The 22,141-nt window shown below is 39.2% G+C and overlaps 1 protein-coding gene across 3 annotated transcripts in view; it reads left to right on the top strand.

Annotated features, from left to right (window-relative positions):
- Positions 1 to 22,141, top strand: part of TATDN1 (TatD DNase domain containing 1) — a 47,744-nt gene that overhangs the window by 18,588 nt on the left and 7,015 nt on the right. For 2 of the 3 annotated variants that reach the window (XM_012001161.1, XM_012001162.1), the window contains 7 exons: positions 1,088 to 1,151; positions 3,612 to 3,755; positions 3,855 to 3,897; positions 10,979 to 11,064; positions 11,153 to 11,193; positions 13,489 to 13,565; positions 21,909 to 21,979. In XM_012001161.1, the coding sequence (XP_011856551.1) occupies positions 1,088 to 1,151; positions 3,612 to 3,755; positions 3,855 to 3,897; positions 10,979 to 11,064; positions 11,153 to 11,193; positions 13,489 to 13,565; positions 21,909 to 21,979 (526 nt within the window). The remainder of the gene's footprint in view (positions 1 to 1,087; positions 1,152 to 3,611; positions 3,756 to 3,854; positions 3,898 to 10,978; positions 11,065 to 11,152; positions 11,194 to 13,488; positions 13,566 to 21,908; positions 21,980 to 22,141) is intronic. The other variant, XM_012001163.1, reaches the window with a different exon arrangement.

Here is a 22,141-nt window from a genome sequence, read left to right as displayed (position 1 = left end):
AGACTCTTGAAGTATGAAAAAATATACGTCATTGTGCTTGAATCATGTGCTTAGAAGAATGTGCCCCTTACGCAGCACTGCTTCAGTGCTCTCACTACCAACACAAAGCTCTTTAGTGACACTTTCATTTTAACAGGAAAGATGGCAGTCTAGTTACTGGGTGGATCCTAATGGGTCTATGTAGAAGTATGCTTATTTGCCAAAAGCCATATGTTTTCCTACAGAGAATTCATCAGCATGCATTAACTCACTGATTCTCAAACCTTTTGCTCTCCAGTCCCCTTCACATTCTTTATTAGTGAGTACCCCCAAAGAGCTTTTGTTTGTGTGAGTCTTACCTACTGTATATACTATATTAAAAATTAAAACAAAAAATTTGGAATATTAATTCCTTTTAAAATAACAAGAAACTACTGAATAACATAAATAGCAAATTTTTATGAAAAACAAGTGTATTCCAGAACAAAAAAATTAACAACATGAGTACAGTTGTTTTTTCAAATCTCTAATGACTGTGTTACTAGAAGCCTGCTGAATTTTCATATCTTTTTCTGTAGTCAGTCTGGTGGTATCACACATCGTGTAGCTTCTTGTATACGTTGTGGACACTTGCAGTAGAGTGAGAGTGAAAAAGACAGAAAGTGTCTTATTATTATTATGAAAATAGTTTTGAGTTCACATACCTACCGGGAGTTACCAGACTACACTTGGAGAATTATCGAATCAATCAACACTATTGAATCACTGATGAATTATTTGCTGTTTCATAATACCTGATCTCTGTCCTCAAGGAACTTGTTGTCTAATAGGAAAGGTAGACATGTAAATACATTTTAACATTTTAACAGAATCTAGTGATGAATTCTGCACCTCCACATGTACACACACATACATACACACATCCCTGAGGTGTAGTCAGATACCACTCTGCATAGGAGGCAATCTCCCAGCTGAATTTTAAACAGGGTAGGTGTGTGACAGTCACAGAGGAGAGCAGTCTGGAATAAGGAAGTGGTAGGAAGGCATGTTTAGGAAACTTATTGCTGCCCTATTAAAGTCAGCTTATTTTATTTTCTTTCTATTTCAGTTTATGATTACAGGTGGAAATCTACAAGACAGTAAAGATGCACTGCATTTGGCACAAACAAATGGTATCCTCATATTTCTTTTACCAAAAAAAATATGAATTAAGTAATTTTGAAGAAGTCTTTCTGAAAACTGCTTCAGGTACAATACAATGGATCATGACTGTGGAAACAACAGGAAAATAGACTGATTTCAGTGGGACATGATTAAGATGACAAAATTCAAAGTACTCATTGGTATATCAGCTGTTTATAAAACCGTTTCATAGTACTCAATGAAGATTATTTTAAGATTTCAGCTAATGAGAATAAAGTTCTCCAGGTACACAGTTTAACCTCAGGTGTTTTTTATGTGGAATTCATGTGTGTGTTTTAACATGTTTAAGATATGAGTTGCTAGCTGGGCGCGGTGGCTCACGCCTGTAATCCCAGCACTTTGGGAGGCTGAGGCAGGCAGATCAGGAGATTGAGACCATCCTGGCTAACACAGTGAAACCCCGTCTCTACTAAAAAATACAAAAAATTAGCCGGGCGCCTAATACAAAAAATAGTGGCAGGCGCCTGTAGTCCCAGCTACTCAGCTGAGGTGGGAGAATGGCGTGAACCCGCGAGGCAGAGCTTGCAGTAAGCGGAGATAGTGCCACTGCACTCCAGCCTGGACAATAGAGCAAGACTCCATCTCAAAACAAGCAAGCAAAAAACCCCCCAAAAAACAAAAAGATACGAGTTGCTTTTTATTTATTCTTTTTTAACTTAAGCTGTGAAGGATTATTTTATTAAATTTTTACTAGACGGACCAGATACTGTGCAAGGTACCAAGAATGCAAATAATAATGCTATATAACCCCTCATATGCTTGCTTTATGTTCATACATTTTGCATTTATTTAAAATCTTGAAAGTTTTAAGATTATTAAAGGAATCTTAGTTACATAAAACCTCATTTATCTGGCATTCATGAATTTAACTTTTTTTTACATACCTTATGTGCTAGACACTGAGGAATTAAACATTCTACATAATTTTTAAATGTTGTATTTTAAAATACTGATGTGTTTATGAAAACTTACTAAAAGCTATATTTTTATGGAAATCTCTCTAAAATCCATACTTCTCTTTTAGGATCCATTCACACTTTTTCTTTTTTTTGAAACAGAGTTGCTCTGTCGCCCAGGCTGGAGTGCAATGGCACAATCTCGGCTCACTGCAACCTCTGCCTCTTGGGTACAAGTGATTCTCCTGCCTCGGCCTCCTGAGTAGCTGGGATTATAGGTGCACGCCACCACGCCTGGCTAATTTTTGCATCTTTAATAGAGACAGGGTTTCACCATGTTGGTCAGGCTGGTCTTCAACTCCTGACCTCGTGATCTGCCTGGCTTGGCCTCCCAAAGTGCTGGGATTACAGGCCTGAGCCACCTCGCCCAGCCCATTGACACTTTTTCTTAGTGATGAAAGAGAGAATCTCTCCCAGGGAGTTTTCGAGATATATAGGAACATTTTATCCTTACTTTTTATCCCCAAACATCTAGACTTTTTAAAGTTCTCCCACCTCCATTATCAGCCCTCTTCCATTCCTCTCCATGTAACTTGTGTTCTTATAGCCTTAAAAGTGCTTCTTCCTTTGTTTCTAAACATCTGCATGAGAGCCTGAGGAAGGCTTGATACCTTTCCCATGGTTCAAACTCAGCTAAGCCATTCAAAAAGTGTTTTTGACTTCTCATTTGTATTCTATACAAGTCAGACTGTCAGAGTGTCCTCCAAATAGGTGAACCTCATTTTTTTATTAGAAAAACAAATTCCCCTTTCCACCTCTTTAACCTCCACTATTAACCTTTTTAAGGGAATACATTTTTATGCTATATTAAATACATGAATCAATAATGGAGGAATTGGTGTTAAACAAAAATATATGAATCAAGATAGTCACATGAATGGTGAATATAAAGATAAATCATCGCTAGTCATGGTGGCTCAGGCCTGTAATCCCAGCACTTTGGGAGGCCTAGGCCGGTGGGTCGCTTGAGCTCAGGACTTCGAGCCCAGCTTGGGCAACGTAGCAAAACCCTGTCTCTACAAAAAAAATTTAAAAATTAGCCAAGTGTGGTGGCATGTATGTGTTGTCCCAGTTACTTGGGAGGCTGAAGTGGGAGGATCACTTGAGCCCAGGAGGTCAGGGCTACAGTGAGCCATGATGGCACCACTGCACTCCAGCCTGGTTGACACAGTGGGACCCTGTCTCAAAAACAAAAAATTTTCACTTTGCATTCTACAGCCCTAAATGCCAAACTTTAGAAAAAGCTGAATTATTTTATTAATACGTTAAAGCAATTTTCATATTCGTATCCTACTTTGTTTTGATATTCTAAAAATTGTCATATGATTAACATAATGCAGTTCTTATAATGTGAATAATCTATTACCATTGTTGAAAACCAGCTGAAATTACTCGATATCCTCTAAATATCATAATAAATATAAATATGAGAAAATACTTTGAAAATAATCCTAAGACATTATTTTGTGTTAGATATGTTTTTCAGTACAGTTGGATGTCATCCTACAAGATGTGGTGAATTTGAAAAGAATAACCCTGATCTTTACTTAAAGGAGTTGCTAAATCTTGCTGAAAACAATAAAGGGAAAGTTGTGGCAATAGGAGAATGTGGACTTGGTGAGTGCCAGTCTCGCCTCTTAGAATGACTTTGTTTGAAAATAAGTAATTTTTTTCTGTATAAGTTAGGAGTAATTATTCTTCTTTATCTTTTTAAAGATTTTGACCGACTACAGTTTTGTCCCAAAGATACTCAACTCAAGTAAGGAAATTTGTTGGCTTTACAAATTATTGTAAAATCATGAGTGATTTTAAAATAACTTTTATCAGTTGAGAATATAGTTGGATTAAGCATCAGAATATTTTTGTTTTTCCCTCTGTATATGAAACGTTAAGTGAAACCAATTCCATGCATACTTGCATGTAATTCATAAGGGGCGGAAGCACATAGTTCCCTGGTCGATTAACCGTTTAATTTTATTTTAATGGTAGAAATTAGGGATGAGTTTTACATGATAGAGACTTTACATTTTTTGTTTGCTTGTTTAACACATGCATTCCTACATGAACAGTTCCAATGGAATGAATTAAATTATTTTGGGGAATGTGATTTGTTCCGTTTTTTTTGAGGCAGAGTCTCTCTCTGTTGCCCAGGCTGGAGTGCAGTGGTGTGATCTCGGCTCACTGCAACCTCCACCTCCTGGGTTCAAATGAGTCTCGTGCCTCAGCCTCCCGAGTATCTGGGATTACAGGCACATGCCACCATGCCTGGCTAATTCTTATATTTTTAGTAAAGATTGGGTTTCACCACGTTGGTCAGGCTGGTCTCAGACTCCTGACCTCAAATGATCCACCCGCCTCAGCCTCCCAAATTGGAAGATATAATTTAAAAACAAAGGATATTAAAAGTGTATTACAAGCTAGGCACAGCAGCCTGCACCTGTAATCGCAGCTGTTTTGAGAAGCAGAGGCAGGAAAATTGCTTGAGCTCAGGAGTTCCAGACCAGTCTGAGCAACATAAGGAGACTCCACCTCTAAAAAAAAATCAGCAACAAAAAACCGACAAAAGTATTATAAGATCAATCACCAAAGCTAGAAAAGCATAGTTTACTCTTGCTGGGCATTGAATATTGTTAGTTTGGAACTGTGAGATTCCTTTAATAGGAGCCATGTTGAATGGTGGCTTCTGAGAAAACTCCAAAGCTCAAAACCCTGCAGGACTTCCTGTAACCCATTGCCTGGAGCTAAATTTGGAGCTCCTGTCATCATACTGGTGAATGAGTGTTAAAGATTGAAAAGAAAATTTAGGTCATAGTCTGAATTTAAAACGTAAGCATTTTGTCAAATTTCAAAAAGATCTTTATGAACATGATAAAACATTAGACTGAGCTTCTAAAGGGGGTTAATTTAGTTATTCATCCCTTCAACAAATATTTATGGAGCACTGTGTGCCAGCCACTGCCAAGAACTCAGAGTATGCAGAAATCTGAATAAGGTAGAATATCTGTCCCTAGAGACCTTTAAGAATAAACAGTCCTCTGTCCTCCTTAGTTTCTTATACACAGAGAATTAGGATCAGATTCTCTCTTAAGATACCATCCAGCTACATCATAATATTTAATAATTAATAATTTTGTCATATAGTGATACAATCATATGATTAAGCCAGTGACTTGATGGCCTAAAGGGATTTTTTAAGATTACGCATGCCAAAAGTGTACTTCCTCCCCCTTCCCTCCCTGCTCCCCACAAATGGGATTCTGATATGTCCCCCCTGGTTGAAAATCACTGTGGGGAGGAGCAGATCTACTAGTGGAGTCTGTCATACCCTAGACCTCAAGCTCCAGAGTTCTGGAGTGTGAAGATCTATAACCAAGTAGAAAAGGATGGGTTAGAGTAATGCTCTGTGGACACGTACTGTCTCTTTTAGGTCGCTCATTATATACATCCCTTTTAGAACTGCTTAGTTTGTGGCATATTATTTGCTGTGTCTTTCAGGGACATTCATGTGGTTACTACCAGGGTTACTAAAGCCCTATACCTCTGTCGAATATTATGTAGGCCAGCTCACTTAACCTTAAAAGTTCTCATGTTCACACTGAAATAGAAAAACAGTTGTCTTTAATGGTTCTTCAGGTTAAGCCCACAGATCATATTCCTCAACTTTAATGTCTGGTTTTTGTCAGGATAAGCCTTGTAAGTCTAATAGACTATGTGTTATGACAAGCAAGGGCAATGGCAGAGTCCCCAAGTTTTTTTGCCTATATGACTTTTCATCCAAAATGAGTTAGAACTGATTCTAAAATGCAACCTGAATACTTTAAACTCAGTTTTGGGGTTAATTGAAAACATGGACAGTATCAGTTTAATTTAACTGTTCTGAAGATTCTTCACCATCATCAGAGCACGTTCAGAATAGCGTCTGATCTTAGAATATGCATATCACAGCTTGTGCTTGAACTCACATACCAGGTGTTAATTGCTAATAGACAAGTTCAAACTCCATTCAGTAAATGATTACCAAGTGCCTCCTCAGCATGACACAAAGGAAAATAAGACTTTTTCCCAATGCCACTGTAGACAAGAGAGGACATAAATAATTAAAGTAGGTTGGAAGTGCTGTCACTAAAGTGTGTGAACAGCAGAGGGAAGGACTGACTTTCAGTGACAGCATGTGACACTGGCTTCTTCCAGAGTGAATAAGCTAATGACAAAATAAGTAGAAGGAAATTTTGGTAAGATGGCGGTGAAGATTTTTTAATCTTTAATGATAAAACATCAAATGACTTGGTTAAAAAAATGGCCAGGTATGGTGGCTCATACCTGTAATTCCAGCACTTTGGGAGGCCAAGGCAGGCCTATCACCTGAGATCAGGAATTCAAGACCAGCTTGGCCAACATGGTGAAACCCTGTCTCTACTAAAAACAAAAATTAGCCGGGCGTGGTAGCGAGCACCTGTAATCCCAGCTACTCGGGAGGCTGAGGCAGCAGAACTGCTTGAACTGGGGAGGTGGAGGTTGCAGTGAGCCAAGATTGTGTCATTGGACTCCAGCCTGGGCAACAGAGCAAGACTCCATCTCAAAAAAAAAAAAAAAAAAAGACACTCTAGTAACAATCACATTTTGATTGTTGTTAAGGACACAAACACCCACGTTCTCTGCCCCTCACTTCTTTTCCCCTAGCGTGTACTTACAGCATGCAATCTTTTCTGTGTACATAGCACTCTGTTTGTTTCAGCACTTAACCACGTTGTACAGAAATGGGTTTTAGGTTATCCCTTCCTCCCCACAACGGACAAGTGTCTTTGAGTTCCTCAGAGGCACACACCAAGGCTTACTCATGGGACAGTTCCATAGCATTTAGCACAGTATTCTCAGCACATGGTAGGTACTTAGTAAATGTCTGTTGAATATTTAATACAAAGGGAAGGTTCTTTTTTATTCCTTTTGAGCAGTGTGGATAAAAAGCCTATAATTCAACTTTCACTATTGGGTTTATTTTTGGAAGACTTCAGATTTTGGTCTGCACTTTTCTACCATCTGGAACAACCGGTGTATGGTTTGGGTGTTTTGTTTTGTTTTGAGATGTATTCTCACTCTGCCCCCCAGACTGGAGTGCAGGCAGTGCGATCTAAGATCACTGCAACCTCCGCCTCCCAGTTCAAGCGATTCTCCTGCCTCCGCCTCCCAAGTAGCTGGGATTACAGGTGCCCATCACCATGCCCAGCTAATTTTCTTGTGTTTTTTGTAGAGATGGGGTTTCACCATGTTGGCCAGGCTGGTTTCAACCTCCAGATCTCAAGTGATCTGCCCGCCTCGGCCTCCCAAAGTGCTAGGGTTACAGGTGTGAGCCACCACGCCCAGCCATGATTTGTTTTTAAGTAAAAATGTAGTCAGGAAAAAGGAGATGTATGAGAAAAGAAAAATAGAAAATTAGGAGGCAAGACAGAAAAATCAATATACAATAGATGTGTCTGAAAAATAATGGTAAGTGAAGGCGGCGTATGACGTTAAAAGGATGAGCTTTGGAATCAGCAGATCTTTTCGTGAGATTTACAACTGCCCTTGATGTCACTTCGTCCCTTTGTGCATCCCCTTTAAAATGGGTAGATTGCTGCCTACCTTTCTTAACATAAGGCACATAAAGCCCATAGTGACATGAGTGGTACATAGTACGTGCACAATCATGGCTGTTATATTACTCATGCTAGAAATATTACCACCCTAAAGGAAGATGCTAGCTATTGCTTTTGTTTGGAACTTTTTAAAGGTTTTGTGGGTTTTTTTTAAAATACTTTTTTCTTGTTTTAGTACCTAGACTTTTTCTGGAAAAAGGATTTTTTAAAGACTAAGAAAGAGAAGCAAAGAGTGAAAACAAGGAAGAGGCCTGATGTAGTTATGGAAAGTTTATCCTTTAAGCCATACCCTGTATTTTCAATTTCCTGGCCTTATGCTACATTCCTTTCCTTGTTGCAGTTTAGAGCTCTGTTCTCTTGGATAGGAGGAATTTGCTTTGGGCATTTTTCTTGGGGCTTTAAAATGTTAACGCTGTGCAGGTCTTAAAAACTACAAGAAGAAGATTTTAAAACAATCCTTTGGAGGTTTAGGGGACCTTAGAGATGAGCAATTGAGGCCACGTTGCCATCAAGCAGCTTACAGAGGAGGGATTACTGCCTGTGTTGAGGTATACCCATGAAACTCACTGCGCTTTTTGGATTTGCCTTGATCCTAATTAATAGCAACTGCTCCTCTGAAGCTGAACTTTTCCAGCTCTTGTCCTTAGATAGTTAAACCTCAACTGTAAGAAGCAGTAATACAATCAGAAGCTTCACTAAGATGAGCAAATCTAACTCAAGTGGAAAATGATTTTCATTTATAAACTTTAAAAAAATAATAAATGAGTAAAACAGGCAGAGAGGTCTCTCAACAGACGCCAATTCCTACCCTGTAACTTACGTTGTTATTTCTAGTTACCATGGTGGGTTTTTCTTCTCTAAAGTTGTTTAGATGTTTCTTCTCTAATAGTTGTTTGATGTTTAGTACTAGTTATCCTCACTTTGTATCATTCGGAATAATTTTTTACTTTTTTATTTTTTTAATTTATTATTATTTTTTTAACCACATGGCTTCTTTATGATACATAGCTAGCATGAATTCAGGGACCTTTCTTTTCTTGAATTATGTCAAATTCTGTGGGCCCGCTGCTTGGGCTTCTGTTATTTTCTTCTCTGAGACACAGTCTCACTCTGTCATCCAAGCTGGAGTGCAGTGGTGTGATCATGGCTCACCACAGCCTTGACCTCCCAGGCTCAAGCAATCCCCCGACCTCAGCCTCCCAGCAACTGGGACTACAGGCACATGCCACCACACCTGGCTAATTCTTGTATTTTTTGTAGAGATGGGGTTTCACCATGTTGCCCAGGTTAGTCTTGAAGTCCTGAGATCAAGCAATCCGCCCACCTCAGCCTCCCAAAGTGCTGGGATTACAGGCGTGGAGCACGCATCCAGCTGGCCTCTGTTATTTTCATAAACTGTACTTTTGCCTACCTTGAGATAGGAAGCTAATTTTCCATCCGACCATTAGATACTGTGAATTTGTAGCTTGGTCATGTGGTTTGGTCCATGAAATTTTGTGTGGAAAAAATAACCAGCATAGTGTAGAGCAGTGCACACAATGAAGAGGACTGCCTGCTGTGTGTAGCCAAAAGCCAAATATATTAGTAAAGTTGACATAATGACTAGAGCACACTTAATTGCTGACATTTGGTTTACTTTAGAGGTTATGGAAATAGTGACTGGTTGTATTATTAAAATATCTTTTTGTCCAAGTTGTCATTAATATTTCCTACACTGCAAAATTTCAGCACTTTGTTAATGAAAGGAAAATATTTTTGCTTATTCTAACCCAGCAGAATCTGAAAAGGAGATTTTAAAACCCAAACATTTGGTAATACAGAGATAGACCACCAATTTTAGGAAGACTGTTTCTATTTTTTTTTATTTTTATTTTTTTTATTTTTTTTGAGACAGAGTGCTGCTCTGTCACCCAGGCTGGAATGCAAGTAGTGTGACATCAGCTCACTGCAACCTTTGACCCTGGGTTCAAGTGATTCTTGTGCCTCAGCCCATGGAATAGCTGGGATTACAGACGTGTGCTAACACGCTGGCTAATTTTTGTATTTTTAGTAGAGATACGGTTTCACCGTGTTGGCCAGACTGGTCTTGAACTCCTGCCCTCGAGTGATCCACCCACCTTGGCCTCCCAAAGTGCTGGGATTACAGGTATGAGCCACCATGCCCGGCCTGAAGACTGCTTCTTAAGAAGTACATTTCTATTTCTAATTTTAAAATTTAGCATTTTCAAGAGTGCAAAGGGGGTAAAATAGTCCTGCATGTGAGGAAATATGATATAGGAAAATATAGCAAAAGAGGCTTAAGTTAAACAGAGAAATTGTTTCCCCAAATTAAAGGACTTAGAAGAGGTAAGCACATCTAAGAAAATAATAAGCCACCTGTTATCCTGATTCAGTTGAACCTACCATTTGTGAGAACAAGAGGGAGCACTGTGTTGAAGTGAAAAAACAAACAGAATGAACATTCATTATATCCTCTGAATATTGTCATTATACTCCGGGACCAGAAGGAAGCGTCTCGAAAATGTGACAGGTTTTTGCCGTTTAGGCTGGGACTTGGAATGAGAGCACTGAAGTTCTGGTTCCAAGTGGCCATGCCAGGTATTGTTATGTTGGACAAAGTACGACACCAGCTTTTATCCTTGGGTTATTCTGAGGATCAAATGAGGCAAAAGTATGTGGTACTTGGAAAAAGCTTCTTATCAAGTACTCTAAGATATTCAGGGCTACCACTTTATCGTGTAATTTTCTTTTTTTCATAGCATAATTGAGTTATTTGCTGTTTAGCAAATACTTAGATTTGGTTTTTGAGGGAAACCTTGTTCATTTTGCCTAGTGGCAGTAACTTCTTTTATAACAGCACATAAAACACTGGTTGCAAAATGGAATAGATTAGCATGCAGTATGAAGCTCTGCCGGGCTTCTCGCTTGGTGAGTTGACTTCCACTGATGGTGCTCCCAGTGGCAAGGGGCCAGTAGATGTTACTTTATGAAAATAATTTTGTAAGCCCAGAAAATGAAGTATTTCTTTCCAAAAATTGTAAGTTATAAAAGCCCTTTGATAAGTCTGATGTGCTTTAAATATTCATGATTATTGTCCTGTAATTTATAGAGAATTAAATACCTTTAACTTAAAAGCTGTTTTGACATCATTACCTTCCTCATGCTAAAATTAAATTTGTAATGAGAATTTTTTTTTGCATTATGCAGATATTTTGAAAAACAATTTGAACTGTCAGAACAAACAAAATTACCAATGTTTCTTCATTGTCGAAACTCACATGCTGAATTTTTGGGTGAGTTAAAACCAAAGTCTCATTTAGAACTTAAGAATTTTGTAGAAATCAAGCTATTTGCTAAAAGTTCTTTGTTTTTAATTTATAGACATAATGAAAAGAAATAGAGATCGCTGTGTAGGGGGAGTGGTAAGTATAAAATTGTCATTTTTAATACAGGTTGAATGTCTCTAATCCAAAAATCCAAATACTCCCAAGTGCAAAATACTCCAAAATCTGAAACTTTTTAAGCACTGACATGAGATAGTGACACCTTTGCTTTCTGATTATTCATTGTACATAAATTTAGTTTCATGCACAAAATTATTTAAATTATTTACCTTCAGGGTATGGTATAAGGTGTATATGAAACATAAATGAATTTCATGTTTAGACTTGAGTCCCTTCCCAAAGATTTCTTTTTATGTATATACAGATATTCCAAAATCTGAAAAAATCTGAAATACGAAACACTTTTGGTCCCACATACTTGGGATGAGGGATACTTAACATTTATGTGACACATAAAGCATCTTGGTTATTAAGGATGGCCCCTAATTCAGATGTCAACATTTAAATTTTTTTTAAAAAAGGAAAAAAAAAGAAAAACATGTGAATTAGATAGAACTCAATAGAATTAGGAGTTTCTTTTCCCATCCTTTGAAAGATGTAAATTTACTGTTGAATGTATGGGCCAGATGTGGCATAAACACAAGTCAGTTTTATTTATAGTTCCTTTGTTCAAAGTACAAGAATGAGCACAGAATTCCATTCACAAGAAAACCCTGTGAAATTTGGTTTTTGGTTTTTTGGGGGGTTTTTTTGGTTATTGAGAAAGGATCTGGCTCTGTCATCCGGGCTGAAGTGGAGTGGCACAATCTCAGCTCACTGCAACCTCCGCTTCCCCAGGATCAAGCCATCCTCAGCCTTCCCAGTAGCTGGGACTACAGGCATGCACCACCATGCTCAGCTAATTTTTTTGTATATTTTGTAGAGATGGAGTTTACCATGTTGCCTAGGCTGATCTTGAACTCCTAAACTCAAGCAATCTGCCCACCTTGGCTTCCCGACATGTTGGGATTACAGGTGTAAGCCACTGTGCCCGGCCCTTGAATTCACTTCTACGCAATCTCAGCTCGTCGCAACCGCCACCTCCCGGGTTCAAGCGATTCCCGTGCCTCAGCCTCCCAAGTAGCTGGGACTACAGACGCGCACCACCACGCCTGGTTAATTTTTTGCATTTTAGTAGAGACAGGATTTCACCATGTTGGCCAGGATGGTCTCGATCTCCTGACCTTGTGATCTGCCCACCTCGGCCTCCCAAAGTGCTGGGATTACGGTTTATGCTTTTTAAGCAACAGTCTTACCCATTTATAAGAATTTCTTCAGCCTTGTCTCTTTTCTTTTTATTTTTGAGACAGAGTTTCACTCTTGTTGCCCAGACTGGACTGTAATGATGCGATCACAGCTCAACACAACCTCCGCCTCCTGGGTTCAAGCAGTTCTCCTGCCTCAGGCCTCCCAAGTAGTTGGGATTATAGGCATGCGCCACCACACCCTGCTAATTTTGTATTTTTAGTAGAGATGGGTTTTCTCCACATTGGTCAGGCTGGTCTCGAACTCCCAACCTCAGGTGATCCACTGGCCTCAGCCTCCCAAAGTGCTGAGGTTACAGGCATGAGCCATCGCACCTGGCCCAGCCTTGCCTCTTAAAAGTAATTTCTCTTCCAGAAAAAAGTATTCTTGGCCGGGCATGGTGGCTCACCCCTGTAATCCCAGCACTTTGGGAGGCCGAGGCGGGTGGATCACCTGGGGTTGGGAGTTCGAGACCAGCCTGAACAACATGGAGAAACCCCCTCTCTACTAAAAAAAAAATACAAAATACAAAATTAGCCAGGCATGGTGGCGCATGCCTGTAATCCCAGCTACTCAGGAGGCTGAGGCAGGAGAATCGCTTGAAGCAGGGAGGTGGAGGTTGCGGTGAGCCAAGATCACGCCATTGCACTCCAGCCTGGGCAACAAGAGTGAAACTCCATCTCAAAAAAAAAAAATTCCTCTAACAGAAAATTCATCAGTATTTTAAAACGTGTTTTAAATGGTGCCATAAAATTTCTAAGCTTTCCTCATGTTTTTGCCTAAGAATATGTCTATTCCTAAACCCCCTCCTGGAGCTTCTGCACTAATGCTAGTGTGGAGACTGCAACACTACTACTCTGAAGAAATTCTCAGCAGCTAACGTTTTGCATCATGTCACTGGAGATGATGACTGGTTATAATTGTGAAATCTGATACGAAAATAAAAATTATAGGGACTACCACCTTTGAAATCCTGAGGTCCAAAAACTTACAGGGATCTATATTTTTGCCTACAAAGTCTTATTAATGTTATTTAGAATTTTAAAGAGTAATTACTATAATAATAAAATTATACCTGTATGTCCCCAGGTGCATTCATTTGATGGTACCAAGGAAGCAGCAGCTGCTTTGATTGATTTGGATCTTTATATAGGATTTAATGGTTGGTACGTTCTTAGGTTGTTTTGTTTTTAACTTTTATTTAAGCAGATTTCTTAAATCGTTTTACAGTGAATTGCTGATGAAGACGATTTTCATTAAAGTTTGTGTGTGTTTACACTGATCTTTGCTGGGAATTTCAGTAATTATGTAAGAAATTAAACAGTACATTATGATTACAAGTTCAAGCTCAAAAGTTATAGACTAGTACATTATGTCCTAATAATGGAAAACTATTTTGTGTTGAGATCAGCAGCTAGCTTTCTCTAGTAATCCAGTTTATTCTCAGATCATTTGATCCCTTGAAAATGTGTTCACAGCATCATGTATACATATACACGTCATGTCTGACTATGGACGAAAGGTTATTCTATGACAGTCGTACATCTCTGCAGGCAAAGAAACTGAGGCTCAAATAAATTAGGAAACAGGTATAGAGTTTCTCTAAGTATGAGAACCCATGTCCTCTGGCTTCTCACTCTGTGACCTTTCTGCTGTTCTATCACACTAAACTTCACACACTCAGTACACTCAGCTAGCACAGCTAGGTCCCTGGGTTGGTTTTGTCAAATATGTAAGAGCTTTGACCAATGTCTTTTCACAGGATATCAATGTATCCCATTAATCAGTTGCAAAATAGTGTAAGACTTTCTGTCCTTCAATGTCTCATACCCTTAAAGTTATTGTGTTTCCAATTGCATTATTTTTGACTAAAATCTAGGGAAATGGAATCATGGAATTACGTATTTGCTCTAGAGTTCAGAGTTTAAATGTCTAAGCTGCTTTCATATTTAATGGTTTAAATAACTTTAAAATTAATATGCAAGGGAATATATGCATAGTGATTAAAAAGTCAAGTAGTACTCACAGATATAAACAAATATCAGAGTCCCCCCAGCATGACCTTACCCCAGGTCAGTTGTTCTAGCGGCAACAATTTTGCTATTTGTCACCATATTTCTAAATAATATCCATATACTATTGTCTCTTGATTCATCCCCTGTGTCTATTCTCATTGGGTTATATGAGCACGTTAGTTCTTATATCCCGTACTAATCCGCTACCTCCATTATTCTCTGCATATCACTCTCAATGTCGTCATTTCAGAATTTTTGGTTATACGCATACTCAATGTTTTCATTATTATGTCTCTATAAATGTTTCATTATTATTTCTATAGAAGTATATAATTTCACAGAGCTCTGCCAAGTATGAGAGGGTTTCAAGTTTTTTGGGTTTTTTGTTTTTTTTTTTTTAAGATAGGGACTTGCTCTGTAGCCCAAGCTGGAATGCAGTGGTGTGATCACAACTCTGCAGCCTTGACCTCGCGGGCTCAAGCAACCCTCCCACCTCAGCCTCCTGAGTAGCTGGGATTACTGGTGCGTGCCACCACACCCGGCTATTTTTTACATTTTAAGTTGAGACGGGATCTTGCTATGTGCCCAGGCTGGGCTTCAAGTTTAAGAAAGCCAGGTAAATAAAAATATGAGGGAGGTTAATCCGGGAAAACAAAAAGTAGTACAAGAAATGTTAAGCACGGTATACCACATGAGCAAACCTGTCTAGATATAATAGTTCCATCAGTTGCAGACCCTTCCATCTGTCTGTTTCAGTTTGGGCTAGTTCCTATTTTTAGATCCCATGTATTCCTTGTGTGTTTGTTTTAGTGGAACACATTCTACAACATCCTCTGAGGACGTTTTCATAGGAATTAAGTTTCTTGAGATTTTGCATGTTTGAAAATGAATTTTTTTTTTTTTGCTCTTCCTCTTACAAGTTAGCCTGGATAGTTAATGAAAGGGGAGAGAACCCCACTTTCAATTGATAGTTTCTCCGTGCATAAAATTCAAGATCAGAAATCATTTTCATTGAGAATTTATCCTGTTCCATCAGTAGGTTCTAGTGTTGATGAAAAGTTGCTACTCTGATTCCTAATCCTTTACCTGTGACCTAGTTTTCTTCTCTTGTGAAAGGTTTTAGTTTTTCATCTCTGATGTGAAATTTCACGGAGGTGTGTGTTGATGGTTTTCATCACGCCTAGTGTTGCTTTTTCATTACCCCTTCCAGTGGGGGTCTCATCTTTACCCATCCTTGGAATTTGATTTTTCTTTTCTATTCTTTTCTTGGGCATACCAGACTGATAACTTCCATTGTTTCCCTCCTTCCAAAAAAAGTGCTATATTTTGTAACCCTTTTTATGAAATTTACTTCAGCGTTTTTCAATTTCTGAACACTATTCTTATACTGCAGTGTCTTCTCATCTCTCGAAAGGCATGAACTATAAAGTGACTTTCTGCTTGTCTTCCTGCATTTGTTTCCTCACAGTCACCTCTTCTTCTTTCCTTTGGTCTCTGTGATGATGGAAACTTTCTTCAAATGTCAGGCAGTCCTCACTGTCTATTTAAAAAAAAATGCCATTTGGAAGCTCTCTAGAAGGCATTCCAGCAACTGGCAGACTCAGATGGCCAACTGACTTTTTGCTAGGGATTCCCAAATATCAGTTTGTGGAGATCTTTTTCTGGGTTGGTTCAGTTTCTCCAGAAAGGGATCTTGTGTTCTCTGCTGGAAAAGTGGGGAACAGTGGAGGGAAGGGGTTTATAAATGTCCCTGACAGTGTTTTGGAGCAGGATGGGTTAGAGGGTCTCCCTGTTCAGTGGGCTGCCCCGGTCTCCATGCTTAGGCCTGTGCCTGATGCCTGTACTCCTCTGTGCTTGTTGTTCTCCACCTGTTTCTGATGTAGGTTCTCTTGAGACCCAGCACCTCTTTCTCTGCACCAAGTCACAGATATGTAACCTAGGAATCCCATCTATCTTCTCTTGAAGTTTTCTCAAACAATCTCCATTTCAGTCCCTGCCTTACTCCACTTTCTAGGGACTATATCTGCTTCTGGGTTTGCTTGTCTTTCTCTCCAGGCACATAACATTTAAGTCACTTGGCACTTAAACACTGGTCGTTTATCATTTCTCTGTCTACTTTATATGTTGTGATTTGGGGTAACATATGTCTCCTAGTTTCATTTTTAAAAATCCTGCTTTTCTCCTTGTAAGTTTTTTTTAAGAGAAGGGGGTAGAAGATCTTTATTTCACCAACTTAAAACCATTAATTCTTAGATTTTTTTTTTTTTTTGAGACCAAGGTCTCACTCTGTCTCACAAGCTGGACGACTTACTGCAGCCCCGACCTTCTGGGCTCAAGCAATCCTCCCAAGTATAATAGCTGAGACCACAAGCTCCTATCACCATGGTTGGCTAATGTCTGTACTTTTTGTTGAGATGGGGTTTCACTGTGTTGCCCAGGCTGGTCTCAAACTCCTGAGCTCAGGCTGTCCACCTGCCTCTGCCTCCCAAAGTGCCTGGATTACAGGCATGAGGCACCACACCTGGCTCCTGTCTTAGATATTTCTAAATGATCTTGAGTTTATTATGATGTTGCTTTAAGCTAATCACAAAAGATTCTTTTCTCCTACATTAATATTAGCTTCAGAATTAATAGGTTAGTCATTTATTAAAGTGAATGTTTATATTCTTATTTTGAAATCTATTCATTGTCATCTTAATCTGAGTCTCTGAGATGTGATAACTTAATCCACTTATAATATAACTTAATATAACTTAATATGATAACTTATCATAATATAACTTAATCCACATATCACATAAAGTCTTTGGTTCCTAAAAGTTAAATTAAAATTTTTCCCCCAAGAAAATGGGAAGATGGCCGGGCACCGTGGATCACACCTGTAATCCCAGCACTTTGGGAGGCTGAGGTGCGTGGTTCACAAGGTCAGGAGTTCAAGACCAGCCTGGCCAATGTGGTAAAACCCCATCTCTACTAAAAATACAAAAATTAGTTGGGGTGGTGGCAGGCACCTGTAGTCCCAGCTAGTCGGGAGGCTGAGGCAGGAGAATCGCTTGAACTCAGGATGCAGAGGTCTCAGTGAGCCGAGATCACGCCACTGCACTCCAGCCTGGGCGACAGAGCAAGACTCTGTCTCAAAAAAAAAAAGAAAATGGGAAGATGTATTTCAGACTTGACTTCAGAATCGTGTAGTTGCTCATCATTAAATGGGAAACCTTATTAAACAGAAATACTGGCTTCTCTTTAAAATATTTATTAGTATATATATTTGGGCAAATTTTTACAGTCAAAGGATAGACGTAGAAGAATATTAAGCTAATCAGACATGATTTAGTGAGATCAAAAATACAAATAATCTAAAAATTTAGTGAAAGTTTTAAATAGGCCAGATGCAGTGGCTCACACCTGTAATCCCAGCACTTTGGGAGGCCGAGGCGGGCGGATCATGAGGTCAGGAGATTGAGACCATCCTGGCTAACACAGTGAAACCCCCTCTGTACTAAATATACAAAAAATTAGCCGGGCAAGGTGGCGGGCGCCTGTAACCCCTGCTACTCGGGGGGCTGAGGCAGGAGAATAGCGTGAACCCTGGAGGCAGAGCTTGCAGTGAGCCGAGATCACACCACTGCACTCCAACCTGGGCGACAGAGCGAGACTCTGTCTTAAAAAAAAAAAAAAAAAAGAAAAAAAACTTTTAAATATACTATCCATACCAACCACATCAATATATTTTACAAAATATCTATATTGACCAAGCTGGCTGAAAATAATAATTTTTTTTTTCTAGAGAGCACCAATTGCTACTTAATGTCAAATTAATGACATCCCACCCACCCCTCCTAAAATCCTACTAAAATAAAATTATAGATATTGAAAAAGCAAAGAATCTATAATAACAAAGAAAAAAGGCCAGTTTTTTGCTGATAAATGTTCTGTAGCTGGGTAAGCCCAGGAGTTCAAGTGATGCTCCTGCCACAGCATCCTCAGTAGCTAGAGCTACAGGTATAACCAGTCTGGGTAACTTAACGAGCCCCCCATCTCTTAAATTTAAAAAAAAAAAAAAAAAAAAAAAAAGAAGAGGCCAGACACAGTGGCTCACGCCTGTAATCCCAGCACTTCAGGAGGCCAAGGCAGGCAGATGACGATGTCAGGAGTTTGAGACCAGTCTGGCCAACATAGTGAAACCCTGTCTCTACTAAAAATACAAAAAATTAGCCAGGTGTGGTAGTGGGCACCTGTAATCCCAGCTACTTGGGAGGCTGAGGCAGGAGAATTGTGTGAACCCGGGAGGCAGAGGTTGCAGTGAATCGAGATTGCGCCATTGCAGTCCAGCCCAGGTGACAGTGAGCCACTCCGTCTGTTCTGTGGATTTCTGAAGACGGGTAAAACTGAAAGAGAAAGCTTAGATTACACCACTAAGGGGCCTCAGAGAGATGGGAGCAAGTCTGGCAAACAAAATCCAATAGGGGGGGCTTTAAGCTTAGAATTAGTGTGAAATAGGACTAGAAAGGATGATCAATTGAGGGCCTAAATAGAGAAAAGATCTCACTCCCATATCCACTCCTGTGCATAGAGGACAAAAGCAGTAAACATTTACACAGGGGCCAGGGGCAGGGGTTTTCTTAAGAAAATTGAAAAAACTATGGTGAGGACTAAGGCTTGAAGTGCTTATTATCAATCCACAAAGGAAAGCATTTAGAGAACCATGAGCCTAACAATTAGCTCCCTATACTCTTACCTTTAAATGTAGTTTCATAATATACCCTCTCCCACAAGAAGGTCTCACTAAGAATCCCCACTCAGAGAAGAGAACTAGTAGTAAAACAGTCCTGCTTTCACAAAAGCAAAGGAAACGCAACACTAGCAACCTCCCTAAATATAAATGGATATCCAAGGACCACCAGACAAATGCAGTGAACCAGAAGCATGAAAGAAAAGGGCCAAGATAAATAGAAAACCTAACCCCAGTGAGACCCAACATAGTGGGATTTGAGATGTTACGCACATGAAATATGAACAGAATGCTAAAAGAACATAAAAGAATAGAGCTCCTTACATAAATGAATGGTGATGTTAAAATAATAGCACCAATGGAAGAAGTTAGGGAATCAACAAACACATTTGACAGAAAGATACGTATTTTCTGTACAAACTACATATATTTGAGCAATCACGTAATAGACATAGAGAATTTTCGTTTTATGGAAGTACTCTAATAAGTAAAGGGCTGATAGTATTATATCAACATTTTGTAGCTCCTGGTGAATTATGCATTGGGCATCCATGGCTGCCTTAGATCACAAAAATAGAACCAGATATATGCCTGTAGATGAAAGATCACACCACCACCTATGAAATGGTCTTCCCCCAAAAACATCCAACCCAAATCTTATCCAGCCTGTAGATGGTACTTTAGATCTCCTATAAGAAATACAGAGGGCAGGCTAGGTGCAGTGGCTCGTGCCTGTAATCCCACCACTTTGGGAGGCCGAGGTGGGTGGATCACCTGAGGTCAGGAGTTTGAGACCAGCCTGGCCAAATGGTGAAACCCCCTCTCTACTAAAAATACAAAAATGAGCCGGGCGTGGTGGCAGGCACCTGTAGTCCCAACTACTCGGGAGGCTGAGGCAGGAGAATCGCTTGAACCCAGGAGGTGGATGTTGCAGCGAGCTGGGATTTTGCCAACACACTCCAGCCTGGGCAACAGAGTGAGACTCCGTCCCCCCAAAAAAAAAAATACAGAGGGCAGAGGAGCCTGTTAAACTGGAACACAGATAAAATCAGCAAAATCAAGACTAGGGCACTACACAGGGTGAACAGCTTGGTTTCTTCAACAAATAAATGTGAAGGGGAAAAGATGCAGGAGATTTTAATAGGTTGAGACTTTAGAAGACAATGACCAATTGCAATGTGTAGGCCTCTCATTTGTGTCCTAATTTAATCAAACTTAAAAAGAATGTATGCCTCTGAGACGACTGGAAATTTGAATACTAGAAGATTTGGGTTTTTCTTAAATATGATAATTGTATTGTGGTTGCATTTTTTTAAAGAGAATCCTTATGCTCAGAGATACATGCTGAAACATCCTGAATTAAATGCTGAAATATTAGAACTGTACATTTCGAATTTCCTTTTAAAATAATACAGGAGAGAGTAGGGGTAAGTGGATGGAACAGGATTGTCCTGTGTTGATGATTGATGGGGCTGGGTGATAACTATATGAGAAGTCCATATTACCTAATTTAATGTATATCTTAAATGCTTTGTAATAACAAATGCTGAAAATAAAAATGCTACATAAGGAAGCAACCAAGATGTTCCTCAGTAGGTGAATGGATAAACTGTGGTATATCCAGTGGAATATTATTCAATGCCAAAAGAAATGAACTATCAAGCATGAAAAACATGGGATTTTAATGTGTATTTTCAAGTGAAAGAAGGCACCCTGAAAAAGACTACGTACTGTATAGTTCAAACTGTGTGACAGTCTGGAAAAGGCAAAACTATGGAGACGGTTCAAAAATAAGGGGTTAGAGGGAAGGAGGGATGAATAGGCAGACCACAGATTTTTTAAGACCATGAAACTACTCAGTATGATACAATGGTAGACGTAATTGCGTATTTGTCCAAACCCACAGAACACATGACACCAAGTGAACCCTAATGTAAACTGTAAACTGTGGGTTTTGGGTGACAATTTTGTGTCAAGGTAGGTTCATCAATGACAAATGCACCTACCCTTATGGTGTGGAATTTTGAGAGTGGGGGCATATGGTTGGGGAATCTCTATACTTTTTATTGCTGTAAACCTAAAACTGCTCTAAAAAACTAATTTGTGGTTACAAAAATTGTGTTTTTAAAGTAATACAAGAGCAGTATTCGTTGCCATCACATTATATGCTACACCATCCCAAACCTCACTGCCACATTACAGGAAGCATTTATGTTTGCATTCATGGATCTTTGAGTCAGCTGGGTTTTGGCTGATAGAGGCTCAGGCAGCCATAGCAAGACTTGAGGCCAAAGCCAGATTCAAGGTGTAGAGTTCATCCTACAAAGAAACCATGGCAAGGGTGCAGATACATAATTCTGCTCAAGTAGAGTGAAGAATCTGTCTTGGGCTAAAAATGGAAAATTCAGGAAACGAACGTTAACAGCCTTAGGAGCACCTCTAAGTTACGCAAATTACTCAGAAGCAGATGAATTCTTTTTTTAAAAAGTTAAATTTTACTTAGACTGATACGGAATGCTGTTGGAAACCAACTAATAAGCATGGAAAATTGCATTCCCGGAAGGCAGATAGGGTTAAAATAGATCTTAATCTGGATTATTGAAGTATGGTAGTGTGCAAATACTTTCTAAAGTATACTGAAAACAAAATGCTATGGGGTTTTGGATTGGTCTTGTAGTACTTTACAAGTTGTGATATGAAAAAAGGTATTCGTTAATTGCTGCCTTTTAAAATAAATATATGTATACACTTCTTTTTTTAAGTTCACTGAAAACTGAAGCTAATTTGGAAGTTTTGAAGTCAATTCCTAGTGAAAAATTAATGATTGAGACAGGTAAGTTTGTTTTCAGAACATTGTTTCGTATTAAACCATACCAAACAAAAAAGAAAAAGAAATTTGACTTCAAACTTTAAGTGGACAAGTATTTTAAAACAGCATGCTCAACCTCAACAATTGTGCTTTCCAGAAGATCTTTGGGGGTTATTAATGGAAAAA

Source organism: Mandrillus leucophaeus, unplaced genomic scaffold (genome assembly GCF_000951045.1).
Source record: "Mandrillus leucophaeus isolate KB7577 unplaced genomic scaffold, Mleu.le_1.0 Scaffold650, whole genome shotgun sequence".
Lineage (NCBI taxonomy): Eukaryota > Metazoa > Chordata > Mammalia > Primates > Cercopithecidae > Mandrillus > Mandrillus leucophaeus.
The sequence above is the reverse complement of the archived record's forward strand: the minus strand, read 5'-3'. Positions and strand labels throughout refer to the sequence as shown.